The 22,652-nt window shown below is 44.6% G+C and overlaps 1 protein-coding gene across 1 annotated transcript in view; it reads left to right on the top strand.

Annotated features, from left to right (window-relative positions):
* Window positions 1–6,320: 6,320 nt before the first annotated feature.
* UHRF1 (ubiquitin like with PHD and ring finger domains 1) overlaps window positions 6,321–22,652 on the top strand; it is a 29,662-nt gene continuing 13,330 nt past the window's right edge. The window contains exons 1-9 of the mRNA XM_015825493.2: window positions 6,321–6,340; window positions 7,365–7,530; window positions 12,086–12,349; window positions 14,437–14,612; window positions 16,094–16,309; window positions 17,808–17,917; window positions 19,226–19,412; window positions 21,189–21,312; window positions 22,361–22,468. Of these exons, the coding sequence (XP_015680979.1) occupies window positions 7,378–7,530; window positions 12,086–12,349; window positions 14,437–14,612; window positions 16,094–16,309; window positions 17,808–17,917; window positions 19,226–19,412; window positions 21,189–21,312; window positions 22,361–22,468 (1,338 nt within the window). The 5' untranslated portion in view covers window positions 6,321–6,340; window positions 7,365–7,377. The remainder of the gene's footprint in view (window positions 6,341–7,364; window positions 7,531–12,085; window positions 12,350–14,436; window positions 14,613–16,093; window positions 16,310–17,807; window positions 17,918–19,225; window positions 19,413–21,188; window positions 21,313–22,360; window positions 22,469–22,652) is intronic.

The raw sequence follows: 22,652 nt of genomic DNA on the forward strand, positions 1-22,652 counted from the left end.
ACTGAGGCAAGAAAGGTCGTAAAATGGGGCAAAACTCACTTAACACTTGTCCCACTTAACAACAGAAATTTGGGACTCAGTTGTGGTCGTAATGCGACTGTAATGGAAGCTGCAGTTGTAAATAGTGACAATCATAAAAAGGGTCATGTGATTTTACAGTCTTTTCGTGTCGGTCGTTAAGCGAATGCTGTGGTCTTAAAGGCTGCCAAGGTTGTTAAGTAAACACTGCGGTCGTTAAACGAACCCATGGTTTGTTATGGGCGTAGTTATGCTGAAAACTGGAATTAAGTCCAGTTTTCAGCAAAGCCATTTTAAAATTCAGTTGTGTGTCTGTGGGATGCTGCAAACTGCCAAAACCACCGCACCCATGTTTCCAAGCACCAAAGTGTGGTCACGCAACTGCAGAGGCGACGTGTAAGTAGCCCCCAGCAAGTGGTCTGCTAAGCAAGCGGTCATAAGTCAAGGACTACCTGTAACTTGTAGAAAAAGCAGACACTGGGATCTTTCTGTCTGAGAATAAATTTTGTACGTAAGAAAAAACCTCCATTATGTGAAATTGCCAAATTAAGAGCTGGAAAATGTTCACTTTCCAACCAGGGGAAAGTAAAGTTCCTAACTAGAGTGTGCACGGGTGTGTTTTTGTGTTTGTGCGAGTTTGACACTTAACTGAATCCAAAAAGCTACAGCCCTGATCTCAACAAGGCAGGACAATTTCATGATTTTTGACTTTTTCTTCCCTCTCAAGAGGGGGAAAAAAAATTCTGATTATCTATTCTACTGCACTGAGTGAGGTCTGGAATTCAGCTTAGTTGCCAATGGCTGCACTGAGTTATGATTTAGAGAGTCACCTAGAAATAGCCGTCCCGCCCTTCTTAAAAATACACATCCATTGGACGGGCATGCGGTTTTCCCCAAAGGAAAACTTAAAAGTAAAGAATAGAAAAACAACTTCAGAGTGTTTAGAGGCTCCATTCAAGATTGAAATCTAACAACAACAACAACAAAAATCAGCCTTCAGGTCAGTTTTTCCTCAAACATGGCAATCTTAAGAAATGTGGACTTCAACTCCCAGAATTTGGGCAGAAGTTCTAAATTCATTCTGTCTTTATAAAAGCGACCTTCAAAGTAACAGTCATAACAGAGTTGGAAGGGATCTTGGAGGTCTTCTAGTCCAACCCTCTGCCCAGGTAGGAAACCCTATACTATTCTGGACAAATAGCTGTCCAGACTCTTCTTAAAAACCTCCAGTGATGGAGCACCCACAACTTCTGAAGGCAAACCAAACCGTTCCACTGGTTAATTGTTCTAACTGTCAGGAAGTTTCTCCTTAGTTCTAGGTTGCTTCTCTCCTTGGTTAGTTTCCATCCGTTGCTTCTTGTCCTGCCTTCAGGCGCTTTGGAGAATAGTTTGACTCCCTCTTCTTTGTGGCAGGCCCTGAGATACTGGAAGGCTGCTATCATGTCATCCCAGTCCTTCTCTTCATTAAACTAGACATACCCAATTCCAGCAACCGTTCTTCGTATGTTTTAGCCTCCAGTCCCCTGATCCTCTTTGTTGCTCTTCTCTGCACTCTTTCTAGAGTCTCAACATCTTTTTTACATCGTGGTGACCAAAACTGGGTGCAGTATTCCAAGTGTGGCCTTACCAAGGCATTGTAAAGTAGTATTAACACTTCACATGATCTTGCTTCTATCCCTCTGTTTATACAACCAAGGATTAATGCAGCCTAGCACTGTGTTGGCCTTTTTGGCAGCTGCCGCACACGGCTGGCTCATATTTAAGTGATTGTCCACTAGGACTCCGAGATCCCTCTTGCAGTTGCTACAACTGAGCCAGGTACCACCTATATTCTATACCTGTGCATTTGTTTTTGTTTTTTTTCTTGCCTAAGTATAAAAGCTTGCTGTTCTCACCACTGAATTGCATTTTGTTGCATAGGGCCCAGGGTTCCACTGTATTTAAAGATCCTTCTGGATCTTGAGCCTTTCTTATGTGTTGGCTGTTCCTTCAGCTTCGTGTCTTCATGTCTGAAGGCAGTGATGTAATACAGAATGATAAAATAATAATCACCTGTATCCGTGCACAGATAACGTACAATTTTGGTTCATTCATTCCATTGACCAGCCAGCTTAATGAGAACAGAAGCACATTGTTGAAATTTATGAGGTCTTTGGGGTGAGGAAATCAGTGGGTTCCTGTAGCCTGATTAGAGCTGCTTATCGTTGGTCTTCTAACCCTTAATCACAAGTTTCAAAACCCATTTCCTGTTTGGGCAGAGAATCTGGCTGACCTTCTCTTATCTGGGAAGCTAAGCAGGATAGGGCCTGGTTCATACTTGGGAGGGGCAAAAATATGAAAATTTGAAAACATATCCCAGAAGAAGGACAGAGGGACTGTTTTGGGCCCTTGTGCACTTCCAGCCCCTCCAAAAATTTGCACTACTTTCATGAAATACAGGCAGTCCTCGACTTACGACCACAATGGAGCCCCAAATTTCTGTTGTTAAGCTGTTAAGTGAGTTTTGCCCCATCTTTGTCCCAGCTTGCCCCATTTCCTGACAGAACAATTAATCAGTGGAACAGTTTTCCTTCGGAAGTTGTGAGTGCCCCAACAGTGGAGAGTTTTTAAGAAAAGATTAGACAGCCATTTGTCTGAAATGGTATAGGACAGGGCAACCTTGGCTCTTTTATGACTCGTGGACTTCAACTCCCAGAATTCCTCAGGCGGCATGGCTCAGCTTGGAAACTCTCCCTTTTTCCTCAGCATGGCTGGCTCAGGAATTCTGGGAGTTGAAGTCCACGAGTCATAAAAGAGCCAAGGTTGCCTACCCCTGGTATAGGGTTTCCTGCCTGAGTAGGGGGTTGGACTAGAAGACCTCCAAGGTCCCATCCCACTCTGTTCTTCTCTTACACTGTTAAATGAAGGCAATGGCTAGTTCCTACTTCAGGAGTCCCTTTAAAATGGCGCATGTACTTTTTGCCACGTTTGTTAAGTGGCTTCCCCACTGACTTGCCACAGTTGTTCAACGAATCACTGCAGTTGATAAATTAGTAGCACGGTTGTTAAGTGAATCTGGTTTGCCCACTGACTTTGTCTGTCAGAAGGTCAAAACGGGATCGTGTGACCCTGCGACCGTCATAAATAGGAGCCAGTTGCCAAGCATCTGGATTTTGTTCGCTTAACCGTGGGGATGCTGCAATGGTCGTCAGTATGAAAAACTATTCAGGTCACTATTTTTAGTGCTGTTGTAACTTTGAACGGCCACTAAGCGAACTGTCGTAAATCGAGGACTACCTGTAATAAGGTAACTTAAATCAATTATGGATGTCAGGATCTAAAACACTTGCTGGAGACCTCAAGAACGGCCCCTAAATTTTTTTTTCATCGTGTAGGTGGTTTAAAAGGTAATGCTAGATCAGTTCAACGCTGGCAGAGAACAACACGGACGTGGTTACCAGGGTGAATTATCTGAGGGCGAATGCTAACTTTTTATCCATGTTTAGCACTTGGAAAGGAGACCACCAGGTACAGACAGTCCTCAACTTACAAACATTCATTTAGGGGCCACTTGAAATGACAACAGCACTGAAAAAAGTGACCGTTGCAGCATTCCCGTGGTCATGTGATTAAAATTCGGACTCTTGGCAACTGGGATGCACAGGTCGTCCTCAATTTACGACCACAACTGAGCCCAAGATTTCTGTTGCTAAGTGAAACATTGGTTAACGGAGTTGGTCCCATTTTACAACTTTTCTTGACGCAGTTGTTCAGTGAAGAAGCACTGCAGTCGTTAAATTACTCAAACTCTTAGGTGAATCTGGCTTCCCCCACTGACTTCCCTTGTCAGATGGTCGCAAAAGGGGGGAATCAGGTGACCTTGGGACACGGCAACCGTCATAAATATGAATTTTCTGAATTTTGATCACATGACCGCGGGGGCTGCTGCAACAGTTGGTAAGTGTGAAAAATGATCATAAGTCACTTTTTATTGTGCCATTGTAACTGAATGGTCACTAAACAAACCGTTGTAAGTCGAGGACTCTTCTGTATTTATGACAGTTGCCCTTAACAACCGTGTTATCAATTTAACTCCAGTGATTCGCTTAACAACCGGCAAGGAAGGTCGTAAAATGGGGCAAAACTCACTTAACAAATGTCTCGCTTAGGAACAGAAATTTGAGGCTCAGTTGTGGTCGTAAGATGAGGACTACCTTTAATGTAGTTCTCAGAACTAATAGGAGAGCATTTTTGGACCTCTGCTGGCTGGGGAATTCTGGGAATTGAAGTCCACACGTCTTAAATTTCCAGAAGGCTGAGAAATAACCACTTTAGTGTTTTTATGGGTGCTTAAATTCGATAGCCTTGCAACCTCTGTTATTATTTTGCGGTGACCTCACCCTTCCTGTGGCATAGCTTGCCTGTGGCATAGCTGCCCGTTGAGCACAACGGGCAGCTATGCCACAGAATCCGGTGCCATCGTTGTTTGTTGTGTCTTCAAAATATCAAGAGAAGGCCTGGGTGTTGTGTCTTGCAGTTGGGGAACAAAAGGAATCCAGCGGCTTGGAGGCCCAAAGGACAGGAAATAAATCTAGGAATCTCACTTGTCTTTTCCCGGGCGCCACGTGGTGGATCACAAAAGGGATCCCCAAACAGGATCAAGGCAGTAGGAGATCGGGACTGGACGGGTGGGAGACATTCCTAACCGGTGACGAATTGGTGGAACAGGGTTATTGGAGAAAAGCTGGGAGAGAAAGGAAAATATTCATTGAGGCGTAAACCGTAAGATACAGTAAAGAGATTTTTTTCCAGACAACTTTGTTTAGGATTTGCCACGTTTTTTTTTGTTTTTTGTTTTGCTTTATTCATTTCAGGCGATGCTCGCAATTCCATGCTCTGAGGGAGATGGGCAGTTACGAAATATGAAATGTAAAATAAATTTACAAAAAAATAAATTATGACTCCCTCCCTTAACGTAAGCAAACACATTTCATTTGCCCCTACTCCCATTTTTTTCATTTGCATTTCTTGGTCTATAAATCCAGACTTCCCTGTTTAGCTTTGCGGCTGTTTTTTGCAATTCTTTAGGAAAGATTTTAAAATCTGGTTTTTCCAAACAGGCATCTGACCAGGACGATTTCAGAACCTGTGAGAACTTTTAGATCTTTTTTTTTTTTTGTGGTTTTCAGAGGTGGTTCCTTTCACTCTTTTCTCTGTCTATCCTTTTCGTTAAATCTTTTCCATATGCCAGCTTGAATCGTTCACGATCCTGCAATCTCATATACTGGATAAATAATTAGAATCATGCACGTTTCCTTGATTAGAATTCACTCCAGTCCCCATGGCTTCTGGCAGTCTCGTCTCAATGTGCTGCTGTGCATTATGGATATTGTAACTCCTAACAATAAATTGCCAGGCGTTAAAGATGCCATAAGATTGTCGCCACAACCAGCAAACAGGATCGGATACCTCTGCATGAATCTTGGAAATAAGCTTCAGTGAGTTGCAAAAACTTACTCTCGAGTTAAGTGCATATGATGATTGTTTTGCACGCGTTTTGCAAGGCGGTAATGCAACGTGTTTGCAAGCAAATTAGAGTCCAGAGATGCCTTTTTAAAAAATAAATAAATAAATAAGTTGCAGAGGAAATCACGGCCCATTAATTAAATTAATCCAATTACTTTTAAGTAAGCCTAGCCCATAGCAGTTGAACAAATAAATGGATAACGTTTAGGGCTTTACAACGGACAGGGCTTTAATTCTGGCTGGCCAAGAAATTACCTTTCTGCCTCCTGCTGCAAACCCCACTGAAAATCGCCACTCGCGTTTTCGAAATCACGCGCAAAATGTTTGCGAGGGACGGAAAGGAGCGCAAAATGCAGCCTGTCCCTTTAAATTCATCGGCTTGGGTTCCCCCCCCCCTCAAGCGCTTTCTCCCTCAGCCTCGGTTTTTTTTTTTTTTTTTTTGCATCATCTCGCGAGAGTTCCCTTTCCCAATCCTCGCGCCCGGGCGGTTTTTTTTCAATTTGTGGCGCGCGCCTTGAACTCCGCGAGGAGGAACCAGGCAAGTCCTGGGCGAGGGAGCGCAGCCGAACATGCTCGGCTCGGAGGGGCGGGGCGGGGCGGAGGGCGGGAGCCGGAGGCCGTTCGTGAAGGAAAGCGGCCTATGGGCGTCCTGTCTTCGGAGGGCGCGGCCAATCGGCGCGAGGAGCGGGGAAGGGGGCGGCGCCCAGGGGAAGAAGCGCAAGTGTGTGCGTGGGGGGGAAAAAACAGCCAGGCGGTTCGGTTGAGCGGTCGCGCTGTGGGGTCGTCGAGCGGCTCCGAGGGGGCAACGGCCGCCGAGGTGCGAAGGGGGAACCCTCTCAAAACGGGCTACTCTGGGGCGGGGACGGGAGGGCCGAGCCGGAGAAGGAGGGTTGAGGACGCCGGGGCTGCCTGGGCTTCGTTGGACCTCTTTGTGTGGGTTCGTGAAGTGGGGGGGGGCGCCCCAGGTACCTATAGATATGGGGGGGCTGGTCAGCTTAGGGGCTTCTAGGAATAGAGAANATAGATATGGGGGGGCTGGTCAGCTTAGAGGCTTCTAGGAATAGAGAAACTTTGGGGCGCTTGTGGGGGGGGACTTTGGGGAGGGGGATCCTGAAGGGGGTGGAGGGAGCACTTGGGGGGCTTTGGGGGGGAGGAAATAGGGCAATGGTTGCCATGGGAACCTTGTTTTTAATTGGGGGGGGTGTTACGAAACTGGGGAAAGATGGTTGTGTAACTTTTATATTCGTCACCTGGGTAACTTTTCCTAAGAAATGGGCTATTGGGGAATAACAGCAGCAATGCCAGCACTAGGAATAATTCCTATTTTTGGGGGAGGCGGGTTTTCTCCCTGCATTACTGTAGTTTGCTCGTTTACTTCTTTATTTGGGTGAAATTTAGATTCAAAGCAGGCCCAACTTTCCTCCAGGGCTACGTCTTATTTCATCTGGTTTCTCCAAGCTGGCAGGTCATCGTGGAATAAATTATTTCTCCTTCCCCCCCCCAAAAAAAAAAACAAAAAAAAAACAAACAAGCATTGGCAATAAATGCATCAGATTTATTTCAGCCACAGGAAATGAGTGGCATCCTTTCAAAATCAGGAGGGGGAGGTAATTACAGAGGGTGGGGGTCCTGTACACTGGGGGTGCTGGATTAGCACAATGGATGCAAAATGGGAACGATCAGCGCGCCAACGTGGAGGCGCTTCTTAGGTTGAATAAAGGGGGACTTGCAAGGGGGTGGGCACGTGCTGGGGCAAAATGAGGCTTGATGGCCAGGCACAATTCCCCCCCCCCCCTTTCCCCTTCCTTGTGTTTCTTCATGTGCTTGTGATTCCTCCACAGAGACACCGCCGCGATGTGGATCCAAGTGCGCACCATGGATGGAAAAGAGACACATCGGGTGGACTCTCTTTCCAAGCTGACGAAAGTGGAAGAGCTCCGGCAGAGGATCCATGAAGTTTTCAGGGTGGCACCTGATAGACAAAGGCTTTTCTATCGAGGCAAACAGGCACGTGGCTTTCATTCTTTTCTCTAGTAAGCCTTCCAATCGTCTTGGGGCGATGAGCATTTGTGGAAATGGGCGCGTTGGCGCTTAGCTCCCTGCCACGTGTTGTGGATTCCTTTGCATAGTTTTTGCTCTGTCGTAGGAGCCTTCAAACACCCCCTTCTGGATTTCTGTTGTGTAAATCCAAAGCGCCTGAAGGCAGGAGAAGAAGCAACGGATGGAAACTGATCCGAGAGAGATCCAACCTAGAACTAAGGAGAAGTTTCCTGACAGTGAGAACAATTAATCAGTGGAACGCCTTGCCTCCAGAAGTTGTGGGTGCCCCAACACTGGAGAGATTGGACAACCATTTGTCTGAAATGATATAGGTTTCCTGCCTGAGCAGGGGGTTGGACTAGAAGACCTCCACGGTCCCTTCCAACTCTGTTCTTCTGTTATGCTGTTAAATCAAGGCTAGTTCAGACTTCAAGAGTGCCCTTATCTAATGAGTATTCTCTCCGCTCTCTCCCTCTCCTCCCCCCTGTCCTCTTGAGCTCTGTTGTACCACTTCCTCTAACCTTCCTATGCCAGGCCGCCCAAGCCCTCCCCCCTACTCCTGTGTGTCTGGTCCTCCTGCGGCCTCTTCCACCCCACCCCGTGGGACTCTGCCACTTCCCGCTTAAAAATCAACAAGACTTGGGGTTATGCAGGCAACCAGGATTGTCGTCTTGTCATCATTAAGCAATGTGGATTTGTAACATTGTGCTTTACAACTGCATGGCTTAGCAATGGCAATCCTGGTCCTGCCATCGTAACTCCTGGATTACCTATAAGTGAATGTACCAATGGATTGAAACTGCTACTTCTTACACAGGGGTAATAATAATGCCATAAGACTTCTTTTCTCAAGTAATGGTTTGCTTAATCTAGCTCTTTGGCTGAAAAAATTTTTTTTGAATGAATTTGGTGTGTGTGTCTCTAAGATAAGTGGCTTTTTTTGAACTGGTTAAAAGCTTCTAAAGGACGCTTGTTATTAATTTGGTTTTTTTAAAAAAGGAAATACTTGCACTGCCCTCTAGTGTTAATGTTCCCACAATGTTTGGATGGTAAACAAAAAGATAGCGATGTCCCCATATTCATTCAGTTTCCTTAAGATGATTTGTGTGGCGGTGTGCCATTTTTTGGGGGGGGGGATTTTTTTCCAGCTTCCCACTTTAGCAAACAATCTTGAAGTCTCTGGTAGTTTTCCTGGCCTTTCTTAGCTTCTAAACCCAGAAAAAGTTGTGTCCTTATTTTTATTTTAAAAAAAGAAATTTCCCCCAAATTTAACTATAATGGAATTTTTATATTAACTGTATTAACACAGTTTTCTGTTAACTGTGAATCTAGTAAGGAAGGTAGGGATTTTTTCAGTCTCTCTCTCTGTGTGTCTATTACATTGAGGGTTTTTGTCTGACAAAGTGCAGAAAAGAACGTTGGTTCTCGTGAGACAGTTTACACTTTGTGTTGAGCCACGTTGCCTTTTGATTCTGTGCAACTTGTCAGCTTTGTATTGATGGCTGTTGGCTTCCTGTTGTCCTTAGCCAGAACTCATAGGGCCGGTTTTGATGCCTCTGAGTGGCTCTTGTTTGTTTAATGATTATTGTTTCTTATTAACAGGATGAGGATATCAGTTTTTACCATTTATGTGCCATTAGCATACTTGAAGATTGAAGAGGGCCCTTAAACCGCAGATACCTTCAGCTTTAACATTTTTCAAGCTAGTTCAAGATCATTTCAACTTTTGAGTTTGATGCTAGATCTTTTTAGGCATTGTCCTAGCTTTTTTATCTTAAAAACACTTAAACCATTGTGATTCAGGCAATACAGATGGTGATATACTGAGATGCTAATCTGCCCTGGATAGTGCTGTTGGCTTGGCTGGATTTTCAACATTTAGGCTTAATTTTCTTTTGAGACGGCATCAGAATTTCATTTTTTCATGGGTGCCAGTGTGTTCACAGAAAAAAAACACGACAATAAAGGTTATCTTATCTATCTTAATACTAGACATAATTCATGGAAGGTGGACTTTTTAATGTAAGCTACCACTTTGGCCATCAGCTTCTTTAAAAATGTAAATGCTTCTGTTGTCCAATAAAAAATTTCTTCGCATCTTAGAATATCCCTCAGAATAGAAATCCTAGTCATTCCTTTAATTTATGGATACGACCAACACGCTGAGCCAGATGTGTGGCTGTTTGATTTGAAGGGGATGGCAATGACACAAAAAGATAACGAGGTTGTCAGTGTAACTGGGTTTTTCCCAGGATTTTCACCATTTTTGTTTCTGGAGGGCTTTTCCCAACTATTTTAAGTCTTACCAGCAGTTGATGTTAATTGTTATATTAGTAGATAATCTGACCTGTTGGGTCATTGTTTCAGAGATATTTCTTTACTAGTTTCCTTCATGCTTTCAACAACGGCTGAACTTCTACTGTACTTCACTGGAAAAGTTCTTTTAAAAAAAATCAAGATATTCTGGGATGGATCTGCCTTGAAATTAGCCCATGATGAACTGTTTAGTAAAGCATCAGGACCACAGGAGAGATTTTGTCACATTTTGTATAAAGTCATACAATGTTTTATGATTGGCTTATACCAGGGTAGGCAACCGTGGCTTTTTTATGACTCGTGGACTTCAACTCCCAGAATTCCTGAGCCAGCGTGGCTCAACTTGGAAACTCTCCCTTTCCCCTCAGCATGGCTGGCTCAGGAATTCTGGGAGTTGAAGTCCACGAGTCATAAAAGAGCCAAGGTTGCCTACCCCTGGCTTATACCATTAAATATTTTGTCAAATTTCAATCCTATGGGAGTCATGGGTCCCAGATTCTGGATACATTCTATAAGTTCGCCCATTTGAGGTATCTCGGTTCAAAAATTGTTGCCCTATAATATGCACCATTTTGCACAGTTAAAGGTTACACATAGGCAGAGGTTCAGTGGTATATAGATGGATTATAATAATAGGTTTTGTTTGTCTTGGTGCACAAATAAATGTTGAGAAACACTTTGGCCCACAAACAATGCAGTTGTTCCTCCAGTGTTGTTTGCTCTGAAGATATTCTCAGGATAAAGTCATAATGAAAAGGAGAGAAGCAACCTAGAACTAAGGAGAAACTTCCTGACAGTTAGAACAATTAACCAGTGGAACAAGCTGCCTCCAGAAGCTGTGAATGCTCCAACACTGGAAGTTTTTAAGAAGAGACTGGGCAGCCATTTGTCCGAAATGGTATAGGGTTTCCTGCCTGAGCAGGGGGTTGGACTAGATGACCTCCAAGGTCCCTTCCAACTTCATTGTTGTTGTTGTTGTTGTTATTATTATTATTATTATTATTATTATTATTATTATTATTATTATTATTATTATTGCTGGCTTTACCACAAATAGGACCTCATTGCTCCAAATCCACAACTAGTAATGCTATGTAAGAGATTATTTGATTGGATTGGGAAATCAGGAAATGCTGCTGTTAGGCAGATTTCATCCATGCAAATAATAGAAATAGGGATATTTTTTTATTTATAATTTATCGGCTGCCCAGCTCCAATGAACTCAAAGTGCTCCGTGCACGGAACAGCCTATTTTGAGTGGTTAACTTACAGAGATGAAACGGAGCTCTTTTGATCTGGGCCAAAGTAGTTTAGGAGACGGAACCAGGGAAAAACCCAATGTATTGTCAGCTATCAGGAGGCAGGGGAGGAAAGAGGATGGGAAGATTTCAGGGAACTGGAAAGGAAAGAAGGAATACGAATAATAGAATCATAGAGCTTGGAAGGGACCGTGGAGGTCTTCTAGTCCAACCCCCTGCTCAAGCCAGGAGACCTTATACCAGGGGTTGGCAACCTTGGTTCTTTTATGACTCGTGGATTTCAACTCCCAGAATTTCTGTGCCAACATGGCTCAGAGTGGCTGGCTCAGGAATTCTGGGAGTTGAAGTCCATGAGTCATAAAAGAGCCAAGGTTGCCTACTCCTGCCTTATACCACCTGGTCAAATGTCTATGGAGGTTCTCAGTCATCCAGGTCATAGTTATCCGAAAGATGCTTTTTCACGAGGAAACTGGACTTTCATGTTTTTTTCTTTGAAGACGTTTCGCTTCTCGTCCATCCAGCTCTGACTGGATGATGGGAAATGGAAAGATTTATACTCCTGCAGACAGCTGTTCATTTGCATCCTTTTAGCCAGTCGTTCAAGCTTCCTGGAGGCTTATCTGTGTCTTCAAGGTCACCCGAGTAGTGCAAATGGTCAAATGTTTGCCCAGTCTATTCTTGAAAACCTCCAGTGAGGGAGCACCCGCGTCTCCTTGGAAGTAAGCTGTTCCATTGATTAATATTGGAATCTTTTAGAAACCCAGGCCGCTACTTGGCTATCCTTGACGACTCTCCCAGGTTTCCAGTGGGTGTTTCTCATGTGGAGTGGGTTGGTCTTTCAGTTTGAAACTTCCTGCCTGCAAAAAAGATAGAAACCCCGTATCTTAACCTTTTTGATACCTTTTTTTTTTTTTTTGCCTTGTAACCGATCTTCTCTCAACCTACAGATGGAAAATGGCCACTCCCTCTTCGACTACAGCGTGAATCTGAACGACATCGTCCAGCTGCTAGTGAGGCAAAGCCCCACTCTTCTGCCCCTGGGGAACAAGGAGAAAGACTCTGAACTGTCGGACACGGATTCTGGCTGCTGTTCAGGCCAGAGCGAATCGGACAAAAGCTCCAATAATGGGGAAGGGGCTGTAGAGATGGAGGCCCAGTGCAGTAGCGCCGTCGGGACCGACTTGGTGGATCCCGGCTTCGGATTTTATAAGGTGCGGCTGCTTTCCACGGAAGGCTTGAGATGCAAAGAGCCTTTCGAAGCAGGAGAGCCCGTGTGCTTAAGTTCGGGGAAACGGCACAAGAGAATTAGCATGTCTGTATCGTGCATTAAGCCAGGATTAACCTTAGTCACTCGAGGGATTCTGACAACGAATGCCTCCCTGGCGATTGAACAAGCCACAGCCAGCCAGTGGTTTTGGCAATCTCTCTTTCATGTGTCTGAAATCCTAGCAGACTGGACCCATCTAATACAGGTAGTCCTTGATTTCGCAGCGACCGTTTGAAGTCCCAACGGCACTGAAAAACGTGACGTGCTTTTTCCACGCTAATGACCCTTTCGGCAACCCAAGGGCTAACATGATCAAAATTCACATTTTGGCTACTTTTTATGCCAGTTGCCGTGTCCCGGGGTGTGTGTCATACAATCGCCTTTTATGACCTTCCCCAGCTGGCTTCCGACAAAGTCAGTGGGGAAAGCCGGATTCGCTTAACAAATGCACGATCCACTGAACGGCTTCCGCGATTTGCTTAACAGCTCTGGCTGGCAAGATTGTAAAACTGGGCAAAATTCCCTTACCAACCGTCTTGCTGAGCAGCGGAAAACTTTTGGCTACCTTGTCACAAGTCAAGGACTATCTGTACGTGCTGATGGTCCCCCGTGAGGGGTGCCGAGGAACGAAGCGGCCTGCTCTTCGTTAATCTGATCTCTGAAGCTTTGGAGGTCACGTTGGGGAAGGGGAGACGGCCCTTCTCCCTGGCCTGCCTGCAGGCCACGTGGCTCTATTCTGGAAGCGGGTGCCATCTTGGGAGCAGTTGCAATTGATAGTAGCCTCTCCGACATTGGTGCCTGCTTCTAGGACGGAGCCACGTGGCCTCCACTGTGTAGGAACGTTGCATAATGCAACAGCTAGTTCCAGAAGGTGATGTATAATACCCAAAAGGTAGGGCACCAGTTGGTGACGGGGCGATGGAAAGCAGGCTGGAGTGCTGAGGGTACCCAGTGAGGTGGGAAAGGCCTAAATGGGTCCACGGGGTTGGAAATTTATATGGTCTCCTGCTTGAGCAGGGGACTGGTCTAGAAGACCTCTAAGGTCCCTTCCAATTCGGTTATTCTGTTAAATAACTCAAGGCACCCTCAGGAAGAGGAAGCCCACGATGGGCCACATGTGATCTGTGGAGTTGCTGCAGTATGGTCCTACGCCAGGGGTAGGCAACCTCAGCTCTTTTATGACTCCTGGACTTCAACTCCCAGAATTCCTGAGCCAGCCATGCTGAGGGGAAAGGGAGAGGTTTCCAAGCTGAGCCATGCTGGCTCAGGAATTCTGGGAGTTGAAGTCCACGAGTCCTAAAAGAGCCAAGGTTGCCTACCCCAGGCCTACGCTAACAGCCCCCTCCCCCGCAGACCTTCCCTGAGACCCCACGCTCCATTTAATGGCTACATCAGGGAGAGCAAAGATGAGCATCGTTAAACAAGGCGATCCTGTGCGCCTTGCTTAATGACCACGACGACATGGGACCCTAATGGGCAGGCTCCATCACGGTCATAGGTTCAGCATAAAGTAAGCAGTGTCCTGATCAAAGAGAGATATGCTAAAATTCTTACCGCAATTTTTTTTGGGGGGGGAAACCCCTCCCATTTTTGCACTAATTGGGATGGGGAACCGGAAGGCTACATGAGAAATCACGTCCATTTTAACTGTAAATTATCAATCTGAACAAACTGATCCAGGTTTGAATACGTCAAATCCAAGAATAGCACAGCTTACTTAAAAGTAAAACATAGCTTACTTAAGACTAGATAGTTAAAATGGATTCAAATAGACAGCAGAGATCTTTGGGTATAAAGTCTGAAACCTAGCACTTTAGGAACTGTCATCAAATACTTAGCAGCCAGCTCTGTGCAGTAATAAGATGCTTTCATGACTGCTGGTACCTAGAAGATAAATAAGAGGCTAAAATTGTGGGGGGGTTTTTCGGACCCTGAAAACTGTATTCACATAAAAGCTGTACTTTGAAGTCGTGACTTTCCTATTGTTAGCTAATTAAAAACCAGCATTTTGCTTTGGGGCTTCTGGTTTAGATTAATGAGTTGGTAGACGCCCGGGACACAAGCATGGGAGCCTGGTTTGAAGCGCAAGTTGTGAACGTGACTCGGAAAGGGAACGCAGCGAGCAAGGCGAGCGAGAGTGACGAAGAATCCAATCTAGAAGAAGCCGTTCCCGACGAGGACATTACGTATCACGTGAAATATGAAGAGTGAGTATTTTGATTGATTTCCCCCCCCCCAGCATCTGGGGAGTGGCAGCGTTTGTTCAGAAAGCAGCTGTACTTTTGAAAATGGGTGTGGATGTTGCAGAAATTATTTGGGTCTGGAGTCATCCAGGCTCCCACAGTCCTGTCTGCATACCATTGGCATTTAAAAAAACAACTTCATTGGTCAATTGATCAATTGTGAGAGGGATCTTGGAGTCCTAGTGGACAGTCACTTAAATAGGAGCCAGCCGTGTGCTGCAGCTGCCAAAAAAGCCAACACAGTGCTAGGTTGCATTAACAGAGGGATAGAATCAAGATCACGTGAAGTGTTAATACCACTTTACAAGGCCTTAGTAAGGCCACACTTGGAATACTGCATCCAGTTTTGGTCACCACGATGTAAAAAAGATGTTGAGACTCTAGAAAAGTGCAGAGAAGAGCAAGAAAGATGATTAGAGGTCTGGAGGCTAAAACATAAGGAACGGTTGCTGGAATTGGGTATGTCTAGTTTAGTGAAGAGAAGGATGAGGGGGGACAGGATAGTAGTGTTCCAATATCTCAGGGGCTGCCCCAAAGAAGAGGGAGTCCAGCTATTCTCCAAAGCACCTGAAGGCAGGACAAGAAGCTACGGGTGGAAACTAACTAAGGAGAGAAGCAACCTAGAACTAAGGAAAAGCTTCCTGACAGTGAGAACAATTAACCAGTGGAACAACCTGCCTCCAGAAGCAGTGAATGCTCCAACACTGGAAGTTTTTAAGAAGAGACTGGACAGCCATTTGTCCGAAATGGTATAGGGTTAACTGCCTGAGCAGGGGGTTGGACTAGATGACCTCCAAGGTCCCTTCCATCTCTGTTATTCTATTCTATTCTAATTTCAAAAGGTGGCTTGACTTTGAATATTGCTATGTCCTGCAACAATATCTTCAACAACCATCCACCTCTGCCTATCCCAGGTATTTGGGAAGGACTTGATAGGTGGGCGAAAATGCCAAATCCAGTCTGAACTGGATTGATTGCAACGAACTATAATATAGGTAGTCCTCGGCTTACAACCGTTCATTTAGTGACTGTTCAAAGTTACAACACCCCTGAAAAAAGTGACTTATGACTCTTTCTCACACTCACAACCGTCGCAGCATCCCCATCGTCACGTGATCAAAATTCAGACGCTTGGGAACTGGCTCATATTTAAGACAGTTGAAGTGTTTTGGGATTAAGTGATCCCCTTTTGAGACCTTCTGACAAGCAAAGTTCATGGGCAAGCCAGGTTTGCTTAACAAACCGGGTTACTAACCTATCAGCTGCAGTGATTCACTTCACAAGGGAAAGTCGTAAAATGGAGCAAAATTCACTTATCAAATGTCTCACTTAACAGTCGCAGGTTTGGGCTCAATTGAGGTCGTTGGTCGAGGGCTACCTGAAATTGTCTGGTAAAAATGGAAGGGCTTATTTTATTTTATTTTATTTTCTTCTCCCCAATAAAGTTACCCAGAGAACGGCGTCATCCAGTTGAGCTCCAAAAATGTCCGTGCTCGCGCCAGGACGGTTTTAAAATGGGAAGACATAGAAATTGGAGACGTCGTCATGTTGAATTACAATCCCGACGATCCCAAAGAGAGGGGCTTTTGGTATGACGCCGAAATCCTCCAGAAGCGGGAAACGAGGACTTACAAAGAGTTATACGCCAAGATCGTTCTTGGGTAAGTGAGCTTGGAAGTGAACTGTCAATTCAATGGTTCATCCAGCTTTTTGCAATCCAGGAGAATGTAACCCGGATCTGTTTTCTTCCCTTTTATTCGTTTGTTAGTTGCTTTTAAAAGAAGGAGAAAAAGGAGAAAAACGCAAAGATAATTTACGATAGAAATACATCCATTACACTCCCGCCGTCTGGATTATTGTGCGCCTCGAGATAAGATCCGTGGTTTAGTGTAGCTGTCCCCAAGCTTTATGCCTTGGCCCGGGGTGGGGGGTGGGCAGGAGAGAAGGGAACTGGCCCATTGCTCGTGTAAGTCAAGAAGTGCGCATGTGTGCACCGGCCAGCTGCTCGCGTTGCTCGGTTCTGAACAGGCCATGGCCCAGGAGTTGGGGACCCCTGGTTTAGTAGACTGAGAAGATCCCGCATCCACCTTGTTCATGTATTGGTTCCTATTTTACCTATGGTTTTTTTTGTCCTCTTTCAGTGTTTTTGATTTTTTAATATTTTATATTGCTGTTTTTATGATATTGTAAGCCGCTCAGCTCAACATTAAGAAAACCAAAATCATGGCATCCGGCCCCCTCAATTCCTGGCAAATAGATGGGGAAGAAATGGAGGTAGTGACAGATTTTATCTTCCTGGGCTCCAAGATCACCGCAGTTGGGGACCGCAGCCAAGAAATTAAAAGACGCTTGCTCCTGGGGCGGAAAGCTATGGCAAATCTAGACAGCATACTAAAAAGCAGAGACATCACCCTGCCAACAAAAGTATGTATAGTCAAGGCCATGGTTTTCCCAGCTGCAATGTATGGCTGTGAAAGTTGGACCATAAGAAAGGCTGAGTGCCAAAGAATTGAGGCCTTTGAACTCTGGTGCTGGAGAAGACTCCTGCGAGTCCCCTGGACTGCAAGGCAATCAAACCGGTCAGTCCTAGAGGAGATCAACCCCGACTGCTCCTTAGAAGGCCAGATCCTGAAGTTGAAACTCAAGTCCTTTGGCCACCTAATGAGAAGGAAGGACTCACTGGAGAAGAGCCTCATGCTGGGAAAGATCGAGGGCAACAGAAGAAGGGGATGACAGAGAACGAGGTGGCTGGATGGAGTCACTGAAGCAGTAGGCGTGAACTTAAATGGACTCCAGAAGATGGTAGAGGACAGGAAGGCCTAGACTAAAGGAACGTCGTCCATGGGGTCGCGATGGGTCGGACACGACTTCTCAACTAACAACAAGCCGCTCAGAATCACTCAATAGTGAAATGGGTTATACATACATACATACATACACACACACACACATACATACATACATACATTAACAAAGAGGAAACAGAAGAAATCCAGAAATGTTCTCACTTAGACGTTGAAAGGGAAGGATTGCCATGTACATCCAAAGTAGCAGCATTAATGTAAACATTTGCGGGATTGGCAGGAAGGAATTAAGCCCAGAGAAGCCGCCATTGTTACTGCCTCTGTTGCACAGCTGTTTCTAATCCCTGTTTTGCAGTGACGGTGGAGATATCTTGACCGATTGCCGAATTTCTTTGGTGGACGAGATTTACAAGATCGAAGAACCGGGCTGTGCTGTTCCTTTGACTGCAGAAAGTCCCCTAAAAAGTGAGTTGCCTTCCCGTTGACTTGTCCTGTTTTGCAGTGAGTAGTAGTTTTTTGCTGCAAATATATTTGTGGTGGGTCGGGTCAGGACAAAATGATCTTTGAACCTCAGTGGATAGAGGCTATCTGGAAAAAATAATTTTTTAATGTATTTATATCCCATCTTTATTAACCTTTTCATAAATAATTTAAGGCAGGGAACATACCTGACACTCTGACCTCCTCCTATTTTCCCCACCATAACAACCCTGTGAGGTAGGTTGGGCTGAGAGAGGGAATGGGCCAAAGTCACCCAGCTGGCTTTCATGGCTAAGGCAAGAATAATGATAATATAATAATAATAATAATCCCAAAACAACTGGAGCACCCCTTGAACACCATTGGCATTGACGAATTTGCCATTAGTCAATTGCAAAAGGCGGCCTTACCAGGAACCGCCTCCTTCCTGCGATGAGATCTGTAATACCATCAAACATCCACATCTGCCTATCCCAGGTCCTTGGTAAGGACTCGATAGACAAAAATGCCAAATCCAGTCTGAACATCTGGCTGACTGTGCGATGATCCATAATAATAATTAATAATAATAATAATAATTAATAATAATAATAATTAATAATAATAATAATAAAAATATAATAATAAATTGGAAGGGACTTTGGAGGTCATCTACTCCAATCCTCTGCTCAGGCAGGAAACCCATTTCGGACAAATGGCTGTCCAGTCTCTTCTTAAAAACTTTCAGTGTTGGAGCATTCACCGTTTCTGGAGGCAGGTTGTTCCACTGGTTAATTGTTCTAACTGTCAGGAAGTTTCTCCTTAGTTCTAGGTTGCTTCTCTCCTTGATGAGTTTCCATCTGTTGCTTCTTGTCCTGCCTTCAGGCGCCTTGGAAAATAGCTTGACTCCCTCTTTGGGGCAGCCCCTGAGATATTGGAACGCTGCTATCATGTCCCCCCTCGTCCTTCTCTTCATTAAACTAGACATTCATTAAACTAAAACTCAGGTCTTCTGGTGATTGGCCCAAAGTCACTCAGCCTAAGGTGGGACTAGAACTCACTGGTTCCCTGGTGCTAGCCTGGTGCCTTAATCACTAAACATCACACATGATACATGTTAATAATTTTCTCATTTTTCCCCTCCACCTTTTAAAATACCCTCCGAGCTAGTGCCATCGCCATAATTAATATTAGTGAATGTCATAATTTGCGCGTCTCATGGATGAGATTCAGAACCCACATCCATTTTGACTCTGTCTTTTGCCCGTTCTTTCTGAGGTGCTTCATATTGTGTGTGCTTTTCTTAAAATTCAGGGCAGAGCGGTCCTGTGTGCAAGCACTGCAAAGACAATCCGAACAAAACCTGCCGGATGTGCGCTTGCCACATATGCGGCGGGAAGCAACATCCCGAAAAACAGCTGATGTGTGATGAGTGTGACATGGCTTTTCACATTTATTGTCTTAGCCCGCCTCTTAGCAGGATACCTGACGACGAGGATTGGTAAGTCACAACGAATCACTGCAAGCCATGCTTCTTAAGGACCGTAACAGAATCTATGAGAAGGCAATCAGAATGATTGGATAGAAAAGAAATACTATATTGATGTGATCATTATTTTTAGGACTATTGGGGGGAAGTTATATATTTAATTGCTATCTATCAAAACAATAAGAATTGTATTAACTCAGTGTTTGCAAAAAAGAGTATTTTGGGAAAAGAGGAAATCAGCTAAAACTTATGTGGATTATGGATTATAGAAATCAATTGTTAGTGATTGTTTTTACAAATGTAACCCAGACAACACACTGTTCACCAATTATTAAGTGATTTGTGTTTTAAAAAAATCAGTAAAATATATTATGGGGAAAAATATGTTTCCCCACCAGCTGCTGGGAATTGAAGTTCACACACATTAAAGTGGCCAAGGTTGTGTGAAAAATTACCCTACGGTGAATCTTAAGAGGTGTGACTGTCCTATACAGCTATTTATTAATAATAAATTACTCATGCTAATTTACTGATGTAAATTTTTGGGTTGCATCTCTCCTTACTGTGTTAATGTCTTTATAAAAAAATATGGGAAATTGGCAAGATTGTGGCCTCCTAAGGTATAGGATGGGCAAATTATACAGGCAGTTCTTGACTGAGAAGCATAATGGAGCCTGGAATTACGGTCGTAAGTTGCGATGATAATGAAGTGGTGTCTCCACATGTTTACACCCAATTTTGCAACTTTTGTGTAGCTAACATTAAGCGAACATGGAAGGTTTGAAGCAACCTGGTCTCCAATGGGTGGGTTGTTTTTTGTTTTTTTTTTACCAGAAATGGAAGTAAAAACTTGGGTATTAGTTTATTTCTGATTTTTAGCTTACACAATTTTTATCTTTACAATTATAAACCGCCCAAAATTACCCAGAGGTAAGACGGCTGGCCGATAAATTTCATAAACAAAACAAATCTGACTGCAGGATGCCGCAAACGGCCAAAATGTGGGTTGGTTGCCGAGTGCCCGAAATGCAATCACACAACCCCCACCCACCCACCCCGGCCATCGGAATCTGGGGGTGTGACTACCTTTTGGGGGGGTCCATCATAAGTCCGAATGGTTGCTAAGCCATTCATTGTTAAGAAGGTGATAAATCAAGGGCTACCTATGTACCTGTTTTAAATAACTAACTAAAACATATTTTTTTTCTGAAAGGAAAGCTATCTTTATTGGGAATTAAGGTTGATTCTCTTCAAGATGCAATCCTGTTTGGCACGGTTTGGGGCAGGGGTAGGCAACCTTGGCTCTTTTATGACTTGTGGACTTCAACTCCCAGAATTCCTGAGCAACCACGCTGAGGGGAAAGGGAGAAGTTTCCAAGCTGAGTCATGGAATTCTGGGAGTTGAAGTCCACGAGTCATAAAAGAGCCAAGGTTGCCTGCCCCTGGCATAGATAGATAGACAGACAGACAATAGATACACCTAGATCAGGGGTAGGCAACCTTGGCTCTTTTATGACTGGTGGACTTCAACTCCCAGAATTCCTGAGCCAGCCATGCTGAGGGGAAAGGGAGAGGTTTCCAAGCTGAACCATGCTGGCTCAGGAATTCTGGGAGTTGAAGTCCACGAGTCATAAAAGAGCCAAGGTTGCCTACCCCTGGTTTGGGGAGTCTTGGAAAGCTGTAACCTGCTATAACTGCTCCGTTTGGAATTGCGAAAGTAGCTCTTCATATATACCTCTCTAGTATTGCAGATAAAAAAAAAATTAAAAAATGAATGCCTCCATTTAGGTATTGTCCCGAATGCCGAAATGATGCGAGTGAGGTGGTTCTGGCTGGCGAGAAGCTGAAAGAAAGCAAAAAGAAATCTAAGATGGCTTCCGCTAACTCGTCTTCTCAGCGGGACTGGGGCAAGGTAACTGGAATCCGGCTGTGCTTTTTAGTTGCCGACCAAAAGGTGCCCTTCACATGGCTCAAGACACTTCTAATTTATTAAAATACTGGGAAGCTTATGGAGAGGAATTGCTGGGTGTAGTGGCTAAGGCAGCAGACTAAGAAGTGGCAGATTGCGAGTTCAAGTCCCACCTGAGCCAAGAAAGGCAAGTGGGTGATTTTGGGATAATTATCAGCAGAGAGTGAATTCTAATCCCACCTTAGGCATGAGAACCAACTGGGTGATTTGGGCCAATCACCAAGAGACTGTGAGTTCTAGTCCCACCTTAGCCATGAAAGCCAGCTGAGTGACTTTGGGCCAATCACCAGGAGATGGTGAGTTCTAGTCCTGCCTTAAGCATGAAAGCCAGCTGGGTGACTTTGGCCCAATCTCAGGGAGTCGGTGAATTCTAGTTCCACATTAGGCATAAAAGCCAGCTGGATGACTCTCTCTTAGGCCAACCCATCTCATAGGGTCGTTGCTTTGGAGGGAAAAATAGGAGGAGGAAGATATATTCGATATGTTCACTGCCTTGAGTTAATTTTAAAACTAAGGTGGGATGCAAATAATACTGATGAGAGTAACTAACCAGAGCAACCTTATAAGCTGTGTGCAGTTTTATTGAGAGGAAGTCCTATAGCACATTAACTAATTAATACAATTTATAGGCCGCCAGTCTCACCTATACGGTGACTCCGGGCAGCTTACAAACATTTGCAAGCAAAAAAAAAACCAACTAAATATAAAACAAATGACAACTAACCATTATATTAAAAAAACCTAAACCAAGGGGGCAGATGGCATGGAGATCGCCCCGTTTCCTGGAAATGCCATGCACAGGGGCAGATCCATTTCTCCCACCAAAGACTGCAGCTGAGAGGCCTGGTGGGCTAATTTTGGTGATTTTGAGCAATGGGGGGTGCTTCATTAGAAGATTGGAAAAGTGCAGGCAGACTTTAGCCAATTCTTGAGTCAACTGTTCTGATTTGTGTTGATTACCTTTTAAATGTGGACCCCTTTTCTTTTTAAGGGCATGGCGTGTGTGGGACGCACGAGGGAATGTACCATTGTGCCATCCAACCATTATGGACCCATCCCTGGAGTTCCAGTGGGAACCATGTGGAAATTCAGAGTCCAGGTGAGAGGCTGCTATGAGGAAGCCTTAAGAACGTGCAGAAGTTCTTAACTGGGTGTCAGTGGGTAAAGGGTTCGAGTCTGAAGGAAAAGGGAATAGAAGGGAAAAACTAAACCTTGTTGGCCAGCACTGTAACGTTTAAAGGAGGAGTCTGCAACCTTGACAACTTTAAGACTTGTGGACTTCA

This window comes from Protobothrops mucrosquamatus, unplaced genomic scaffold (assembly GCF_001527695.2).
Source record: "Protobothrops mucrosquamatus isolate PMUCROS unplaced genomic scaffold, P.Mucros_1.0 scaffold2662, whole genome shotgun sequence".
Lineage (NCBI taxonomy): Eukaryota > Metazoa > Chordata > Lepidosauria > Squamata > Viperidae > Protobothrops > Protobothrops mucrosquamatus.